This window comes from Petaurus breviceps, unplaced genomic scaffold (assembly GCF_028583685.1).
Source record: "Petaurus breviceps papuanus isolate PSGF00001 unplaced genomic scaffold, PetGlider_PUasm1.0 78, whole genome shotgun sequence".
In the NCBI taxonomy this organism is placed as follows: Eukaryota; Metazoa; Chordata; class Mammalia; order Diprotodontia; family Petauridae; genus Petaurus; species Petaurus breviceps.
The window spans coordinates 9,908,463-9,924,000 of record NW_027186502.1 but is presented as its reverse complement, the minus strand read 5'-3'; the positions used below and the strand labels follow the sequence as shown (position 1 = coordinate 9,924,000).

At 35.8% G+C, this 15,538-nt stretch overlaps 1 protein-coding gene across 1 annotated transcript in view; it reads right to left on the bottom strand.

Moving 5' to 3' along the window:
* The window catches only part of PYROXD1 (pyridine nucleotide-disulphide oxidoreductase domain 1), a 37,392-nt gene extending 24,524 nt beyond the window's left edge, over nt 1-12,868 (bottom strand). The window contains exons 1-5 of the mRNA XM_069106201.1: nt 12,668-12,868; nt 10,124-10,204; nt 8,846-8,965; nt 4,784-4,912; nt 900-973 (exon numbers count right to left, since the gene is read on the bottom strand). Of these exons, the coding sequence (XP_068962302.1) occupies nt 900-973; nt 4,784-4,912; nt 8,846-8,965; nt 10,124-10,204; nt 12,668-12,763 (500 nt within the window). The 5' untranslated portion in view covers nt 12,764-12,868. The remainder of the gene's footprint in view (nt 1-899; nt 974-4,783; nt 4,913-8,845; nt 8,966-10,123; nt 10,205-12,667) is intronic.
* Nucleotides 12,869-15,538: the final 2,670 nt, after the last annotated feature.

The following is a 15,538-nucleotide window of genomic DNA, read 5'->3' as shown; positions in this document are numbered from 1 at the left end:
TTTCTTAGAATAGCGCTACATACAATCAACCACTTAAATGATTTGGTAGGTCAGACTACAGAACATTTAGGTAACTTTTCACCTTTTCTTAACCTTCAATAAGATTTAACAATGATCTGCTTTCTGCAGAGCAGGGCAATAATGTACAACAAGATGTGTAACAGTAACAAGGCAGAGCTTTAGATGCTGAAGATGCTTTACCTTGCATATCTCTTCCCTTTAGAGAGGCTACTCCCTGCTGAGAGGGAAAGACAGTAAACTTTTTATATTTTGTACCTTTGGGTATAATCTAGTAACTCAACACAAAAGTCTAAGGCAAGTATTATAAAACTCCTTATTCTCATATACTAACTTGCACTGCAAGAACAAAGCACAAAGATAAAATGAACCAATGTATTTATTTACCAATGCAGGATATTGGGCAATGACCATATTTTTTGGACCCTATATACAACTATGTTGAATTAGAAATAATCCATGTTTATTAAACTTGAAGGGTCTTGCTGCTGAAGATACTACACTTCTAAAAGAATTGTATTAAGACAATATTACTGATCTTATTTTATAGTTCTTATAACATCTGGAAAGAACAAGCCAATGTCTTTGAAAATTAATAAAAAAGGGGACGGCCAGGTGGTGCAGCAAGTAAGAGCGCTGGCCCCAGAGTCGGGAGACCTGGGCTTGGTTCCGGGCTCATATACTCGGCACCCACACAAAAATAACTGGCTGTGTAACCTTGAGCAAGTTACTTAACCCCGATCACTTTAAAAAAAAAAGAAAATTAATAAAAAAGGATTCCAAATATTTTTTATCCAACTAACAGCCTTTTTATCTTCTGGTTTACTAAAAATTATTTAAAATCCCAGAGCTATTTATTAAGAAGCACAAAGTGTACTTACACTAACTCAAGTGCAATGCCCCCATTCCCAACGATTGTTATTCTTTTAGCTTTAGTGAGCTGTTTTTGAAATTCCTGTATCAAAGAGAGAACAATCAAAAATCTTAGAGCAGTACCAGGCAATATTTGAAGCAATAGAACACTACAATAATTTATAACCAAATGTTTTGTTTAATTTGTTAGAGGTGCCTCCGTACTACCCCACCTCTCCATTTTGTGAAGCCTTCAAACCATGTGTTTATCTTCTCCTTTAGTTTTCTTTCTTCAAGTTGTTCTCACAAATTCTCACAGGACTGCTGTGAGGCTCAAACAAGATAATTTATGAAAAGCCCTTTGTAAGCCTTGAAGCATGATATAAACGTCAGCTATCATTACCTTATGATATTTTTGATCTCTCCTATCCCGTTTATAGCACCTTTTTAGTGCATCATCATCACTGCACAGTTTCTTCTTCCTTATGGAACTCTTAACTAGTCCACATTTTCTACACTTTTTTTAGAGACTTATTTTTTAAGACTCTCTCCCTCTCTCTGATCCTGGAAGTGCAGTGGTCCCTTATTGACCCTATCTCAATACTGACTGATTAAAGCTTTAATCTGCTCAGTTTCTCCAACAAAGGCAAGGGGGCTTACCACATCAGTGCTGGACTTAGTTCACTAATATAACACTGACCCCTCATTTTTCCATATTGGTAAGAAATCTCTTGCCTATCCTAGTGAGTCACTTAATAATTAAATATTTTAGGAAAGATGGACTTGTCACATACTAGGAGAGGTCACTATGGTTCAGAATGAACTAGTGGTTCCAACTAATTTTTTTTTTTTGACATTTTGTGGTCCTGACAGGACATCTCCCTTGCTTCAGAATTAGAACTAAAGCATAATTCAGAATTAGAACTAAACTGCACCCTACATGTCCATTCTAAAAGGAATAAAACAAATTAATATTACTGTCCGAGTGACTAAAACATAAACAATGGTTATGACAACTCCAGAAAGTCCATTAAAATCTTTATCTACTTCATGATACTAAGACTGCAAAACTGAAGCTGAGTTCAGTTTGTATTTCATTCAGTACTTTGGGCAATTTAGGGTTAGTCTGAGAGATGATTACAGGGCTCAAAATGATATCTCATTTAAGTTAGCTCCAGATCATTTTAACTCTGCCATTTCAACTCTGCCTAAAGGATGACTCCTTAGATATTTTAAGAATTTTGAAGGTAAAAAGAAAAACATTAAATGAATCATATGATTTAGGTAGGAACTGCTGATGTTAGAAAATGATCATATTTTAGAATTTATTTTCTGAGGAGCAAATTTAATGATATGCAAAGTTCTTATTCATATTGAAATGAATAGTCTCAAAGAACTGAATTTCTGTAATTTTTCCCCTAAAATAAAGAGTTCAAAATCTCTTAGAGATGTTTGCTGCATGCCTGCCACCCTTGATAAAAGTATAATCATAAAATTAAAGCACAAAACATTAAAAAAAAAGAAAAAATCCAATACATTTCAGAGAAAAAATAAAAAAAATCTGAATTTAGTCTACAGAAGAGAAGTCTCAGGGAAACCATCAATCAAGTGTATTAAAGATTAAACATATTTACATAAAGATGGTGACCTATGTGTTATCCTCATAATGTCAGGAGAAACTGAGGAAAGCCTCTAGTAAGTTGCATACTCTGCAGCAAATTTATGGAAGGACCAAGACAAGACTCACATAGTTTGGGCAGGCATCAATAAATTAGGATCTGCACCAATGAAGAGAATATTCAAATTGATGACATCACAGATATATGAGTATTTTTCATTAATAAAGGTAGGTAAAGCATTCTTATCCGTGTCTTCTTCTAAATCCTTCGTAACGAATCCACTCAACATGTCAGTGACTTTCCTTTAGATCTCCTCAAATTGTGTGAGTTACAACAGAGATTTTCCTATCTCTTATCTCTCATTCTCACTCTATAACTATAGGCCTGAATCACTGGCTATTCATTTAGCTTTTTCATAATGTCTTTTATGCTGCTGCCTATTTGTTTCCATGAGATTTTGGCTTTGTAATGATGAATGTGACAATGCCAATAGCAAACAGCAACACCAAGAAGCCTTTTCCATGTCTTGGGAATCCTTTTTTTATTGGTAAGCTGTGTTATATCCTTCTTGACAGTAACAAACATCACAGTCAGAGATTTGGAGATGGAAGGGGAATCGAAGGTTATTTAGTCTAATTGCCTCGTATTTACCAATAAAGTAACTGTGACCCTGAGAGGTTAACCAAACTGCCCAAAGTCACCAAGGTAATAGGTAGCAGAACTACAGGACTGTAATCCAGGAACCTCAAGTCTGATGCTTTTTCTACTATATCATACAGCTTGATTCTGTTTTATGTGATATTAATAATAAGAAGATCAAAAAATATGCTGTGGCATATCATAGAATCTTTTATGCCTAAGATACACCATACTGGAAGAGAGCCTACAAGGCAGCATTTTTTCTGTGCATCCAGAAATTTTTTATAGTTGAAAAATGATTTGCAAGAGGCTCTCGTATCTTCTGCTTTGACATTTCAGTCAACTATATAAGTATGACTGTTCCCTTCTTATACATTAAAAGATAAAGATTTTCTAGATTATAGGCTAGCAGTTATGATATTTATCAACTGCCTTTTTTTCCAGAAGTAATAACGTTTGTAATTTTTTCCAGCTGTTCAATATCTACCCATTTTTGTCTAATTTGAGAATCCCTCAACAATCCAAAAATTGCATTTTCTCCAATACAGACAATCTCTGTGAATGTCTAGCTCTCTGATCTGGTCTAGCTGTTTCTTTTGTCTGTTTTCTTTAGTGCCATTTCTAATTGCTTGGAATCAGCACAATGATATTAAGAGTTAAAATGTGGTATCTCTATCACCAACAGCAAAAAGAGTTTTGCTACAAATGCTGACAGATCTTTTCTAATTTTCATGTTTGCTGTCCTTCTAGTTTTATATTAAAGTGCTTTTACGATGTTTAATTGATTCTTTGGACAAACTTTCTTCTAAAATCATTTTACCTTCTACTTCTTCTGTTTTATGGTACAATTCTATTCATAATCTTCCACCACTCACCTCCAAACGTTTTTGCAAATGAGTTTATATCCTAAACCAGTGTTGCCTTTTGACACCATGTTTTTGCACTTGCCAAGGAGATTCAATATTTGCTGACTGAAACTGACTTATAAACTATATTTGGCTTCCTCATTGTAGCAACTACTTTACATCGTTTAAACTTACATAATAAATGGAGATGGTTTATGATGTCATTTGTCCCTTATTCATTACCTATGGGGAGGGGACAATAGCATGTTTTAATAGGTCAGGTTGAAGCTGTTTGAAACACATATCATGTTTTCTTGTTTTTAGGATTTTTTTCTAATTTAATTTTGACCCTGATCTTCCCTTCAGGAAGCTGATGGTCTGTATGTACACAGTTAATTTATTTAGATATGATTCCCATTAAAAACAAGTTATTTCCTGTTCCATTAATTTCATTTTTTGTGATGGTCTTTGGTGTTCCCTATATCCAGAACCCCCTCAGATTTTCTTCTAGAAGAAAGTGTTAATATATTAGTGAAGCTTCTCTGCTGTCTACTATTTATCTCTTTCTTTTGCACCGAAGTGTTTAATAAATATTTGTTGATTATGAAAATATATAGCTTTGATGGTGTAGTAAAAAATGCACCTAATTTAATTGCATCTAAAATATTTTATGGGAAAGTTACCTGAATTTTATTAATAATGGGTGAAATATTCACTAAAGAACCATTTTGAAAATGACCATGCTTCCTATTCCTTTCTATGATGTTTACCCAAATTGTTCCATGACATACTACAATCTTAAAACATTACCTGAGCGCTGTCTGTATCACGGATTCCTAATACATATGGATTTCCTTCGGATATTAACTTTGGTTTAGCTCCAGCACACAGACAGAGTTTTTCATATTTATATTGACTGCCATCTTCTGTTAAAATGCACTGTGAAATTATAAATTAATAAAGAAAAAAAAGATTATTTTGAGATAAAAGAATTTGGTGGCAAGGGAGGGAGGGAGATTTGGATTCAGATAGTGCCAAAAAAGCAGAATCTTACAATTTCAGAATAGCCAAAAAATATAAAATTTCCTTCTAATTGGAACTTGATGCTTTCCTATAGCATAGAATGTTTTTGACATTATTTAGAATATTTTCTTTAGCTTTTCATATTTCTTACTAACTGGTAAATAAGGTGGTATTAAAATATTTTATGAAAACCATAAGATTTTTGGATAACTTGTTAAACTCAGACTAATATTAAACTATCATAATTACAGTGACAAAAGGATACATTATAAATAAAAGAAAAAACCTCAGTAATTCAATCATGTTTCAGATAGAGTACCAAAAGGATATACTTCAAAGATGCTATTTTATTATGCTATTTTCAGAAACATGGACTGAAATTCCCAAAAGTGAATCAAGGAGTATTCTGCTTTATCATGTCATTGGTAGCAGTACCAAAATAAAATTTATGGGAGAAATGAAACAGATAAATAGAATAATTTATAGGTTACCAGATAAATCTGGGAAAGAATAATAAAATAATAAAAAAAAATCTAGCATAAAGACTGGTCCTGTGATTTTACTGGATAAGGAAATTCCTTTCACTAACTCAGGTCAGCACCAACTCTTTAACTTGAAGAGTAACAGAAAGAAGCCTAGAGCACTGATTGATTAGGGTCACAAAGTCAGTATGTGTCTTAAGTGGGACTCAAATAATAACAAACAAATGTATCACTAAACTTAGGACATTATTTCTAATCCAATAAAAACAGAATTGTTTAATAATGTCATGAAACCAACAATCTAAAATGTTATATAAATGTAAAGTTTTGTTTGTTTTTTTGCCTTTTTTTTTTGGAGGGCAATTGGGGTTAAATAACTTGCCCAAGGTTACATGGCTAGTTTTTTTGTGTGGGTGTTAAGTGTCTGAGGGCGGAACTGAACTTGGGTCCTCCTGACTCCGGGGCTGGCACTTTACTTACTGTGCCACCTAGCTGCCCCCAAGTTTTATTCGTTTTTTAAAAACAAAATATTACAATCAGATAATCTGGGTATGTTATACGATGAAAAATAAAAGTTTGAGACCACAAGAGAGTTTACAAAATCATGACTCACATTTAAGTGCTAGGAAAACTTTTTCATTAACTTCTGTTAAGCTACTGGTATTAGAATATGAATGCCCACAAAAGTAAAAGACATTTTCTAATTCATTAAAGAATGTTGAAAAAGGATAAGAACATGTAGACATGAATCTGATACTTTCAAATGGTAATGTATTCTGAGTCATTTAAATGCTACAGTGCATAATAATCTCCACAATTTTAAAAACATACTTTTATTTATAATTTCAATTTTAAAAAGATAATAGATACCAGTCTTAATTATTGTTATTTTGGGAGTCATCCCTAAATATAAACATTCATTGACATGAGTATTACATAGTATTTTAGCATTGAAACCTGTCACCACTAGAAAGGCAATACCGATTTTAATGGTACTATTTTTAATGGTAGCAACCCTCCCCAACCATCAAGTTCTATATTTTAAGCTACAGTTTATTTTTTTCCTCAGAGCACGGTTGTATTCAATGAGATATATTATTCTATCCTTTTTTTTTTTAAACTTAATTATCTTAGCTCAAAGGAACATTTGCCTCCTCTCTATCCTTTGGTTTCCCAAAAGACCTCATAACTTGGTGATAATTTAAAAAATGTCACACAGAAAGGAACAAGTCGTGCCAACTGGTAAGACTTATGACCTCAAAGGAACTGTCATTTCATCATAGTTATTGACTCTCATATTGAGCCTGCAACCCATCCATCCATCAATAAGCATTTAATATGCTACTATTGTGTGCTAGGATCCAGGGTTACAAATACAAAAGTGAGACATTTCCTGTCTTCAAGAAGTTTACAATCTACTATGAGTATACAGTATATTCACAAAGAAATAAGTATAGTATAGATACAAAAAAATATACCATGATTATTAGGGGAATTTTGGCAATTGGCAACTAGAGGAACCAGGAAAGGCCTCTTGAAGGAAGTGGCACTTGAGCTGAGTCTTAAAGGGAGCTAGGGATTGCAAGAGATGGAGATGAGGAGAAGCATGGAAGTGGGAGATTAGCTGTGATGAGGATGGAGAACTGCAAGCAGGGTAATTTGACTTAACAGTGAGTGAGAGAGTAATGTGTAATCAGAGCAGAAAGAAGTCAGATTGTAAAGGACTTTTTTAGAAGTCAAACAGAGTCTATATTTTAACCTAAAGGCAATGAAGAGCTATTGAACCTTACTTAGCAGAAAGAAGATATGGTAAAACCTGAACTCTAGTACTATCAATTTGTTAACTGGGTGGAAGATGAATCAGAGGGAGTAGAGATAATGCAGGGTGACCAAAGAGGAATTGCTGCAATAGTCTAGGTGAAAGGTGATGAGGGCTAAGAGGTTTATGATTAGACAGATCCTAAGAACAACAGAGGGGTCCAAATATTTAAGGAAAAATAACACTTCCTTTAAGAAAGGAGTAAAAGAAGGGTAAAGATGTAGGAACACACAATGTGTTAAGGACCTTCTCAATTTGCTGTGACTGTGTGGATATCAATGCCACATGTGTGCTGGTTGTCCTTCACTCTCCCTTCATGACAAAGGTGCTTTCTTTTCTGGTCATATCTTTCTTCTGACATCCTTCATGCCACTTCTCCAGCATTATTTATAATTCTTTGTTAAGAATATATCAGAATCAACTCATGTCTACTTTTCTATCACCTTTTCAGTAACTCTCAACTTTTAATTCTTTGGAGACTGAAACTATATATAGCATCATAAGAAAAATGCTGCTCATAAAAAGCCTGGTATTGGCAGGGAGAAGAGCCTTATGGGTCATTAAAAGTACTGTGCAATTTTCCAAAGCAATTCAGACTATTTTGTTCATCCTGTTCAGTCCTGGCCCCATTTCATTCTCCACCTTGTAGTGTCTGATCAAGATATATCCATGTCTATAGGTTGCCCTTTCAACTTTATATCACAGTTTAGACAGTGGCAATCTTCTTCCTTTTATTCTTTTTTTCTAGGGATATTTAGACTGACCTCTTGAATAAATTTAGATCTCATTTAGGAGACTGCAATGTAGGGCTTAAGCCTGAACACTGGCATGTCCAAGGAGGGATATCTGAAAAACTTCACCAAACATAGGAAATTCCTATTCCATTGGTATTCCTACTGAATATCTCCCTGATGATGGCAAACAGCTTTGGAAAGTATAGGTTTCCCTGTTTTAAGTTTCACTTTAGATTAAAAGTCAAGGGATTTCTGAAAAGCGTCTTCTTTTGTTATATATTTTATTGGTTTTAGTTAGCTCAAATTTAAATTTTTTTTTCTTTACAACATGGTTATTTTCTACTGTATTTTCATATCAAACCATCCTTTCCTTTTGACAAAGAAAAGCAATTAAGCAAAGACTCAATTCAATTAATATCATCTCCTATTAGTCCCTGAGTTCTAAGCCATGAAGAAGAGGTAAATTTCATTGTCTGTTCCACAAGACTTTCGCTGTTCTTTTGGTTACTCAGAGTTTTAATAATATTTCATTTGTATGATTGTAGAGACTATATATAGTTTACTCTTTGTTCTACTTATATCATTTGGTATCAGTTCACAAAAATCTTCTCAATTTTCTCTGACCTCCTATTTGCGATTTCTTGTTACACAAGAATACTTGTTACACAATTATAATTCATTATATTCATATACTTTAGGTTTTTTTCCCCACTGAGAAAAATAGTAGGATCAAAAGGACTGAAAAGTAGAAATATAATAGGCAGGATGAAAACAAAACTTTCTATATTAAAAGCCTTAGGAAAAATTATCTTACATGCTCTGCTGTCTTGAGCTGCTTTACGCCATACTTTAAAACCTTAATGTTGGGGAAGCGTTTTTCTAAAATAATACTTGGTTGTTCTTCAACATCAAATTCTTCCAATGTTTTGGAAACCTGTATGATAATAATTAAATGAATGTTTGGTAAATAATTTTCAATTCAAGCATTTATAAAGTAACTCCTCTTATATAAGACAGTGCTTAGAAGACTATGATACAAAGGATAAAAAATGACATAATCCTTCTCATCCAAGAAACTAATCTCCTGGGCAAATAACATGTAATCAAATGTAACGTAGAGTGATGGGGGCAAAGGAGAGAGATAGGAAAACAGTATTCTAGAAAAATCTGAGAAGTGGCACTTGAACCTAAAGTTGACTCCATATGATCACAGAAAAGGATTTCAGTAGTTGCCGTAGCTACTAAAATTACATTGTTATATACTACCCCTATTATTTGGATAATCAAATCAAATGGCCAGGATGTGCCCTGTGCCCCTCTTCTATGGAGAGAAGAGGAAAGGTAGAGGCAAGAAGCTGAAGATACAAAGACAAAAATGAAATAGTTCCTTCTCTCAAGAAATGACATTTTATTGAAAGAGAAGAACGAAACAAAACATGCACACAGAAAAGTTAACTACAAAGTATATACAAAGACAATAAAAGGCTATAAATATAGAAAAGTTAACTGCTACAATGCTTTTGGAGATCCAGGACATTCATATGTGGCTCTTATGCAGTTAAATAAAAGCAATACAGTATACACACCTAAGTGGCCATTGAAAACTATGTGTTGATTATGTTTTCTATGGAAAGACATAGATCAAAAATTATAATATTATGATTGGATTTATAATAAATTTTCATTGTTACACTAAAAATGGTCTTAAATGCTTATTAGTGTGCTGAAACAATGTGTGAGGATAAAGTTGATTTGATAATAGTTTTCTTCTCTTAATTGGAAAAACAACATAATTCATATATTCACAATCATATTTATACACCTTTCATTCATATGATCTAAGCAGTCTTCCTGAAAAAAAGCATTAATGTGTATAACTTAAGTAAGGAAAAAAAGTTAAAAAAAAAGAAACAGCTATTATTTTGGTTATCTGGGGTATTCAAATATTTTCAATTCTAAATAGCAAGCTCAGCATATGAAGCTAACATGAAGAGAGTATTTGTAAATATTAGTACCATTCAAATTGTCATAACTGTTAAGTTATAGCACTTTCTTTTGAATAATACTAAGGAAAGCCATAACAGGTACTTACTTGCTTAAAATTTGTAACTGCTTTAATAACAGGAGAAGCTGTTATCAAAAGAATGTCTTCTGATGGAAAATGAGTAGCCAACTTGCAATGTAAGAAGAGAAAAAAATCAAAATTAGTATATGTATTGATTATCTGTAGAACGGAAGTATAAGGGGCGGCCAGGTAGCACAGCAAGTAAGAGCACCGGCTCCAGTGTTGAGAAGACCTGGAGATCGAATCCCGGGCTCAGACACTTAGCACCCACACAGAAACACCTGGCCGTGTAACCTTGAGCAAGTTACTTAACCCCAATTGCTTAGCCACCCCAGGTGGCTCAGCGAGTAAGAGCACCGGCTCCAGTGTCGGGATGACCTGGATCAAATCTGGGCTCAGATACTCAGCACTACACCCAGAAATAACTGGCCGTGTAACCTTGAGCAAGTTACTTAACCCCGATTGCTTAAAAAAAAAAAAAGAACAGAAGTATAAGCAATAAAATTTAGGCAAGGGAAGGGAATAAACATTTAAGTGCCTCCTATGTGCCAGGTACTATGCTAAGCACTTTTTACAAATATTATCTCATTTGATCCACACAACAACTCTGTGAGGTAGGTGCTCTTATTGTCCCCATTTTACAAATAAGAAAACTGAAGCAAACAGAGATTGAGTGACTTGTTCATGATCACAAAGCTGGTAAGTATGTAAGGCCAGATATGAACTTGGGGCTTCCTGATTTCAGGCCCAGCACTTTATCCACTGGATCATCAACTGCCTTAAATATGGGTAGATCTATTTTACCTAATAAACTTAAATTTTATTCCCTTCCACATTCAACAATACATTTTAAACATAAACCACATGAAAGGAAGGCAAGATTAAATTCAGTTTAATTCAGCAAGAATTCACTAAACAGCTACTGTTTAAACCACTCTGCTAGGCATTGGTTAATCAAAGAAAAAAATGAAAGAGTCCCTGATGTCAAGGAACTTGCATTCTACTGGGGGAGGGGAGAAAAGAGAGGCAAGAGAGAAGTAATTTCAGGAGATAAAGTGCTAATAATTTGGTGGAGTTAGGGAGGGAATAAGGATAATAAGGTAGGGGCACCTGAGCTGTACTGTGAAGGTAGGTAGGATTCTATGAGGTGGAGGTGAAGTATTCCAGGGCCTGGGGACCATTCTTGCAAATGTAAATTTGGGAGAAGGAATAGAGTTTGTGGGGAACAGTTACCAAACCAGTTCAAGTCAAAAACTGCCTATCAAAACCAGCTATCTTTTTTCAGTCCTTTCTCTTTTGGTATCATCAAATTAGACCATCTAATTCTTTCTTCTCCTGGCTTCTGAGATGTAACACTTTTCTGCTTTTCAGTCTTCTTCACTGGCATGTAATGCCTTTCCGGATCATTTAATGTAGGTATGTCCCAATAGTCTGTCTTTGGTCCTTTTTTCTTTATATGCTGTATGTCTATACACACACACACACACACACACACACACACACACGGCAACCTCATTCACATGACATTTTGTAAATATCCATTTTACATGGGCATAGAGTGAAAACATTAAACAAACAAAGTGGTTAGGACAAGGATCTAGTTCAGGGGGTGTAGACCTGCAATTTCATTGGTATAGAGAATATCCAAATGAGGAAATTTCCCTCTATGAATGCAGATTAACACTTGATCTACAACTTATATTTTTGGAGAGCTGCCAGAGCAACGAAAGGTTAAATGACCCTTTCTCATTAGATTGTGAGCTCCTTGAGAACAGGGATTGTCTTTTACTTTTCTGACTGACAAGTAATCTGCAATCATCCATTCAATTAATATCTGAGTGCTCACATCACAGAGGTTAAGACCTGGAAAGTTGAACAACCTCATTTTACAGATGGGGAACAGCGCTGAAGAGGTGAAGTGACTTCCACATAGTCACAACTAGTAAGAGATGATTTTTGACGTTACAGGTATCCCAATAGGATGAACATAAGATCAAAAAGATTTTAGCACTTATCTATACCCATAATTCTTGCTTAATTATGTCAAAGTAACTATGGGGATGCTGTTTTTTGTCCAAAGGAATATAAGAATATTCTCTTCCCTACAGACTTCAGACTCCTGCCTAACAGGATAAACCACAAGTCTCCCTTCCCCACATTTGTTACTAGAAAGCTTCCCAGACAAACCCCACTAGAGGGCTGCCCTCGGCCCCGAAGCAGAAGAGCAGGTCCTTCCCTCTATTCGACAAACTTTGGAGTAGGAAATTACCAGCAGCGAGCTCGGCACTATCAACAATACATTACTGAAGTGTCAAATGTGCGCAGAGGGCTGTGGTTAAAGGGAGAGGGATGGATGTAGATTTAAATAAGATAAGTCTTAGACTTCCTGAACTTCTGGTCTATCCGGGAAAAAAGCAAACAGGACCACATCTTCGTATAGGGACAGAGCTTTGGGGCGAACCAAGAGCTGCGGGGAGAGGGTGTAAGGGGGTTACGGAGGCTCGCAAAAGCGGGAGGACCTCCATGCTGTGCTACTGCAGGCTCGGGCCGCGTCCTGCTCTGCTCTCTCACCTGCTCCGCACAGGTGACACCCGCGATGCCCCCGCCGACCACCACGAACCGCGCCCCCGGCGCCGGGGCCGCCGGCGGAGGGCCTGCGGCCGCCATCTCCGCTCTCCCCGGCCTAGATCGGGAGTTTCTCTAAGAGAAAACAGATGAGAGTTACCGCTGCAGGAAAAGCAGTTGCTGGCGGGTGGCACGTTTCCGGCGCCGAGGCGGAAGAAGCCCTTCCTACAGAGCGCAGGAGCGCTCAAACTTACTCACTTTCTGTGGGACTTGGGATGGGGGGGCGTGGTTTTGTGTGAGGCTGTGGCCTCGGGCGGGTGGCAGGCTGCTGGTCGGTTGTTGATGCTCCTGTGTATTTACTTTTCGAGGGTTTTTGTTTTTATTTTCTTGATTTCTGCCTTTGCATTTCAGAAGCTCTGGCATTTTCCTCAGGAATTCTATGTGCCTTCCACAATAAGATATTATTATGAGATATTTTTTGTAAAGTATTATGAACTAAAACACTAAAAAAAGAACATTTCAATTCTCACAGCAGAACATGAAAAGAGGATTATATATGAAATAATAAATCTTTTCACACCACTTGCTTTTTTTTCCCGTTAAAGCGCCTAGCAAATTCTGTTGTTACTTTCAAAACTTCCATTCTTATTTGTGCTTCTTCCTTCACTTCCTTCTGTTGAATGACCTAAAGAAAAATGCTTAAATGACCATTTTTTGGAGAGGAGAGGGCATCAGTTATTGCTGCTCCCCACCCCCTCCCCACCTCTAATCAAGTGAGAAAAACAGGAGGCGGGCAACCCTCGTTATAAATCACAGTCAAGCAAACTAATCCACACAGTGGCCATGTCAAAAAATGTACTCTTCTGTGGCTCGTGTCCATCTCCCCTCTGTCCGGAGGTGGGCAATATGCTTCATTACAGATTCTTTGGAGACACGATAGGCTGTTGCTTTGGTCAGCGTTCTGAAGCCTTAATGATGTCCTCTTGCAAATTGTTCTCTGCTCACTTCACTCCGCATCAATTCATGCTGCCCAGGATTCTCTGAAATCGTCTTTCTCCATTCTTTATGGTGCAATAATAATATCGCATTACATTCATCCAGCACAATTTGTTCAGATATTCTTCAAATACCTAAGAGAAAATCTAATGCATCTTCATTTTTAATGATTTTATCCTCTCCTAATCCCCCCACACCCCATTTGATCCTCCTTTCAAGATCAGGGAGTTTATTTTGTTTTTGACCATTCCCTCTCTCTTAATGAACTTCCCCATATTCCTCTTTGTCCTCCTGTTGATTCTGATGTATTTCTACACTAAATTGTGTCTTTGTGTTCAATGTTTTTCTGATAAGAACGGTGTTCAAGTCATGCCTGTTGCTCCTACCCAATATGGCCATATTTGCATATGCTTCTCTATCATCCCAATTATGAGGAGTTACATCCTCTTCTCTATACATTTCTTTTATCTTCATTGACCTGTCTTCAAAACCCTCAGAAGAGAACCAGTCCACCCTCAAGAACTCCTTTTTCTTATTTAACTCCAATACTTTCTGAAGAATTCAGGTTCTGAAGAGACACTTGTTTCTTCTCTCCCTATTAGGTTGTTAGCTGTCATACATCTCCTTCCAATTCCTTAAATACATTTATTTTTGTAGGATTCTTTGTATTCTTCTGCTTGTATTTTGAAACTCCTACTCTTGCCTTTTCATCAGAAATACTTGATAATCCCCTATTCAATTAAAGGTCCATTTTCTCCCCCATAGGATTAAAAATAATACTTAACATTTATAGTACACTTTAAGGCTTGTAAAACACTTTACAAATATTATTTTATCCTCTCAACAAACCTGGGAAGGTGCTTATTTTTATTTATCTATTTATTTATTCATTTATTTATTTATCTATCTATCTATCTATTCATTCATTCATTCATTCATTTTATTTGTTCATTTATTTATTTATTTATTTATTTGTTTGTTTGTTTATTTATTTATTGCCTTTTGGAGGGCAATTGGGGTTAAGTAACTTGCCCAAGGTTACAAGGCTAGTTTTTTTTGTGTGTGGGTGTTAAGTGTCTGAGGCCAGAACCGAACTCCAGGGCTCATGCTTTACTCACTGCGCCACCTAGCAGCCTTGAAGGTGTTTATTTTTAATCCCCACATTACAGATTAGAAAATTTGAGGCAGGCAGAGTTTAAATGACTTGCCCAGAGTCACACAGCTAGTAATTGTCTGAAGCCTTATTAAAACTGATCATCCTGACTCCAGGTCCAGTGATCTATCTACTATACAGCCTAATTGATTATACTCAACTTTTCTGGATAAATTATTCCTGGTTGTAAGATATCTCTTGGCTCTTTGGAATATCATACTACAAGATCTCCTCTCCCATACCTACTCCAACAAAACCCTGAAGTTTGCACCTAATTGAATATATTAAGTTTCTCAAAATAAGCAATTGCCTTTTGGGATATCATAGGCCAAGACAATGTTTTCCATATAGAAGTAACTGGCAAGTCTTATGAGAGCCTGACAGATTCCTTACTGTTGGAACTCTTTTTTTTTTCTGATTGCTTGCAATTTTTCCTTTGATTTAGGAATTCTGGATTTTTGGTTATGACATACCTAGGAGCTCTCATTTTGAGATTTCTTTCCAGAAGGCCCTGGTGGATACTTCCTATTTTCATTTTGCCCTCTTGTACCAATAGTTCTAGGTAATTTTCTTTTGTGATTTCTTAAAATATAATGCTCAGGCTCTTTTTAAATTTTGGTCATTCTAGTTTGGTAGTTCCATGATTCTGAGATTATCCTCTTCAACCTGTTTTTCAGGATTGTTGTTTTTAATAACATATGCACTATATTGTCTTCTTTTTTCCAAAA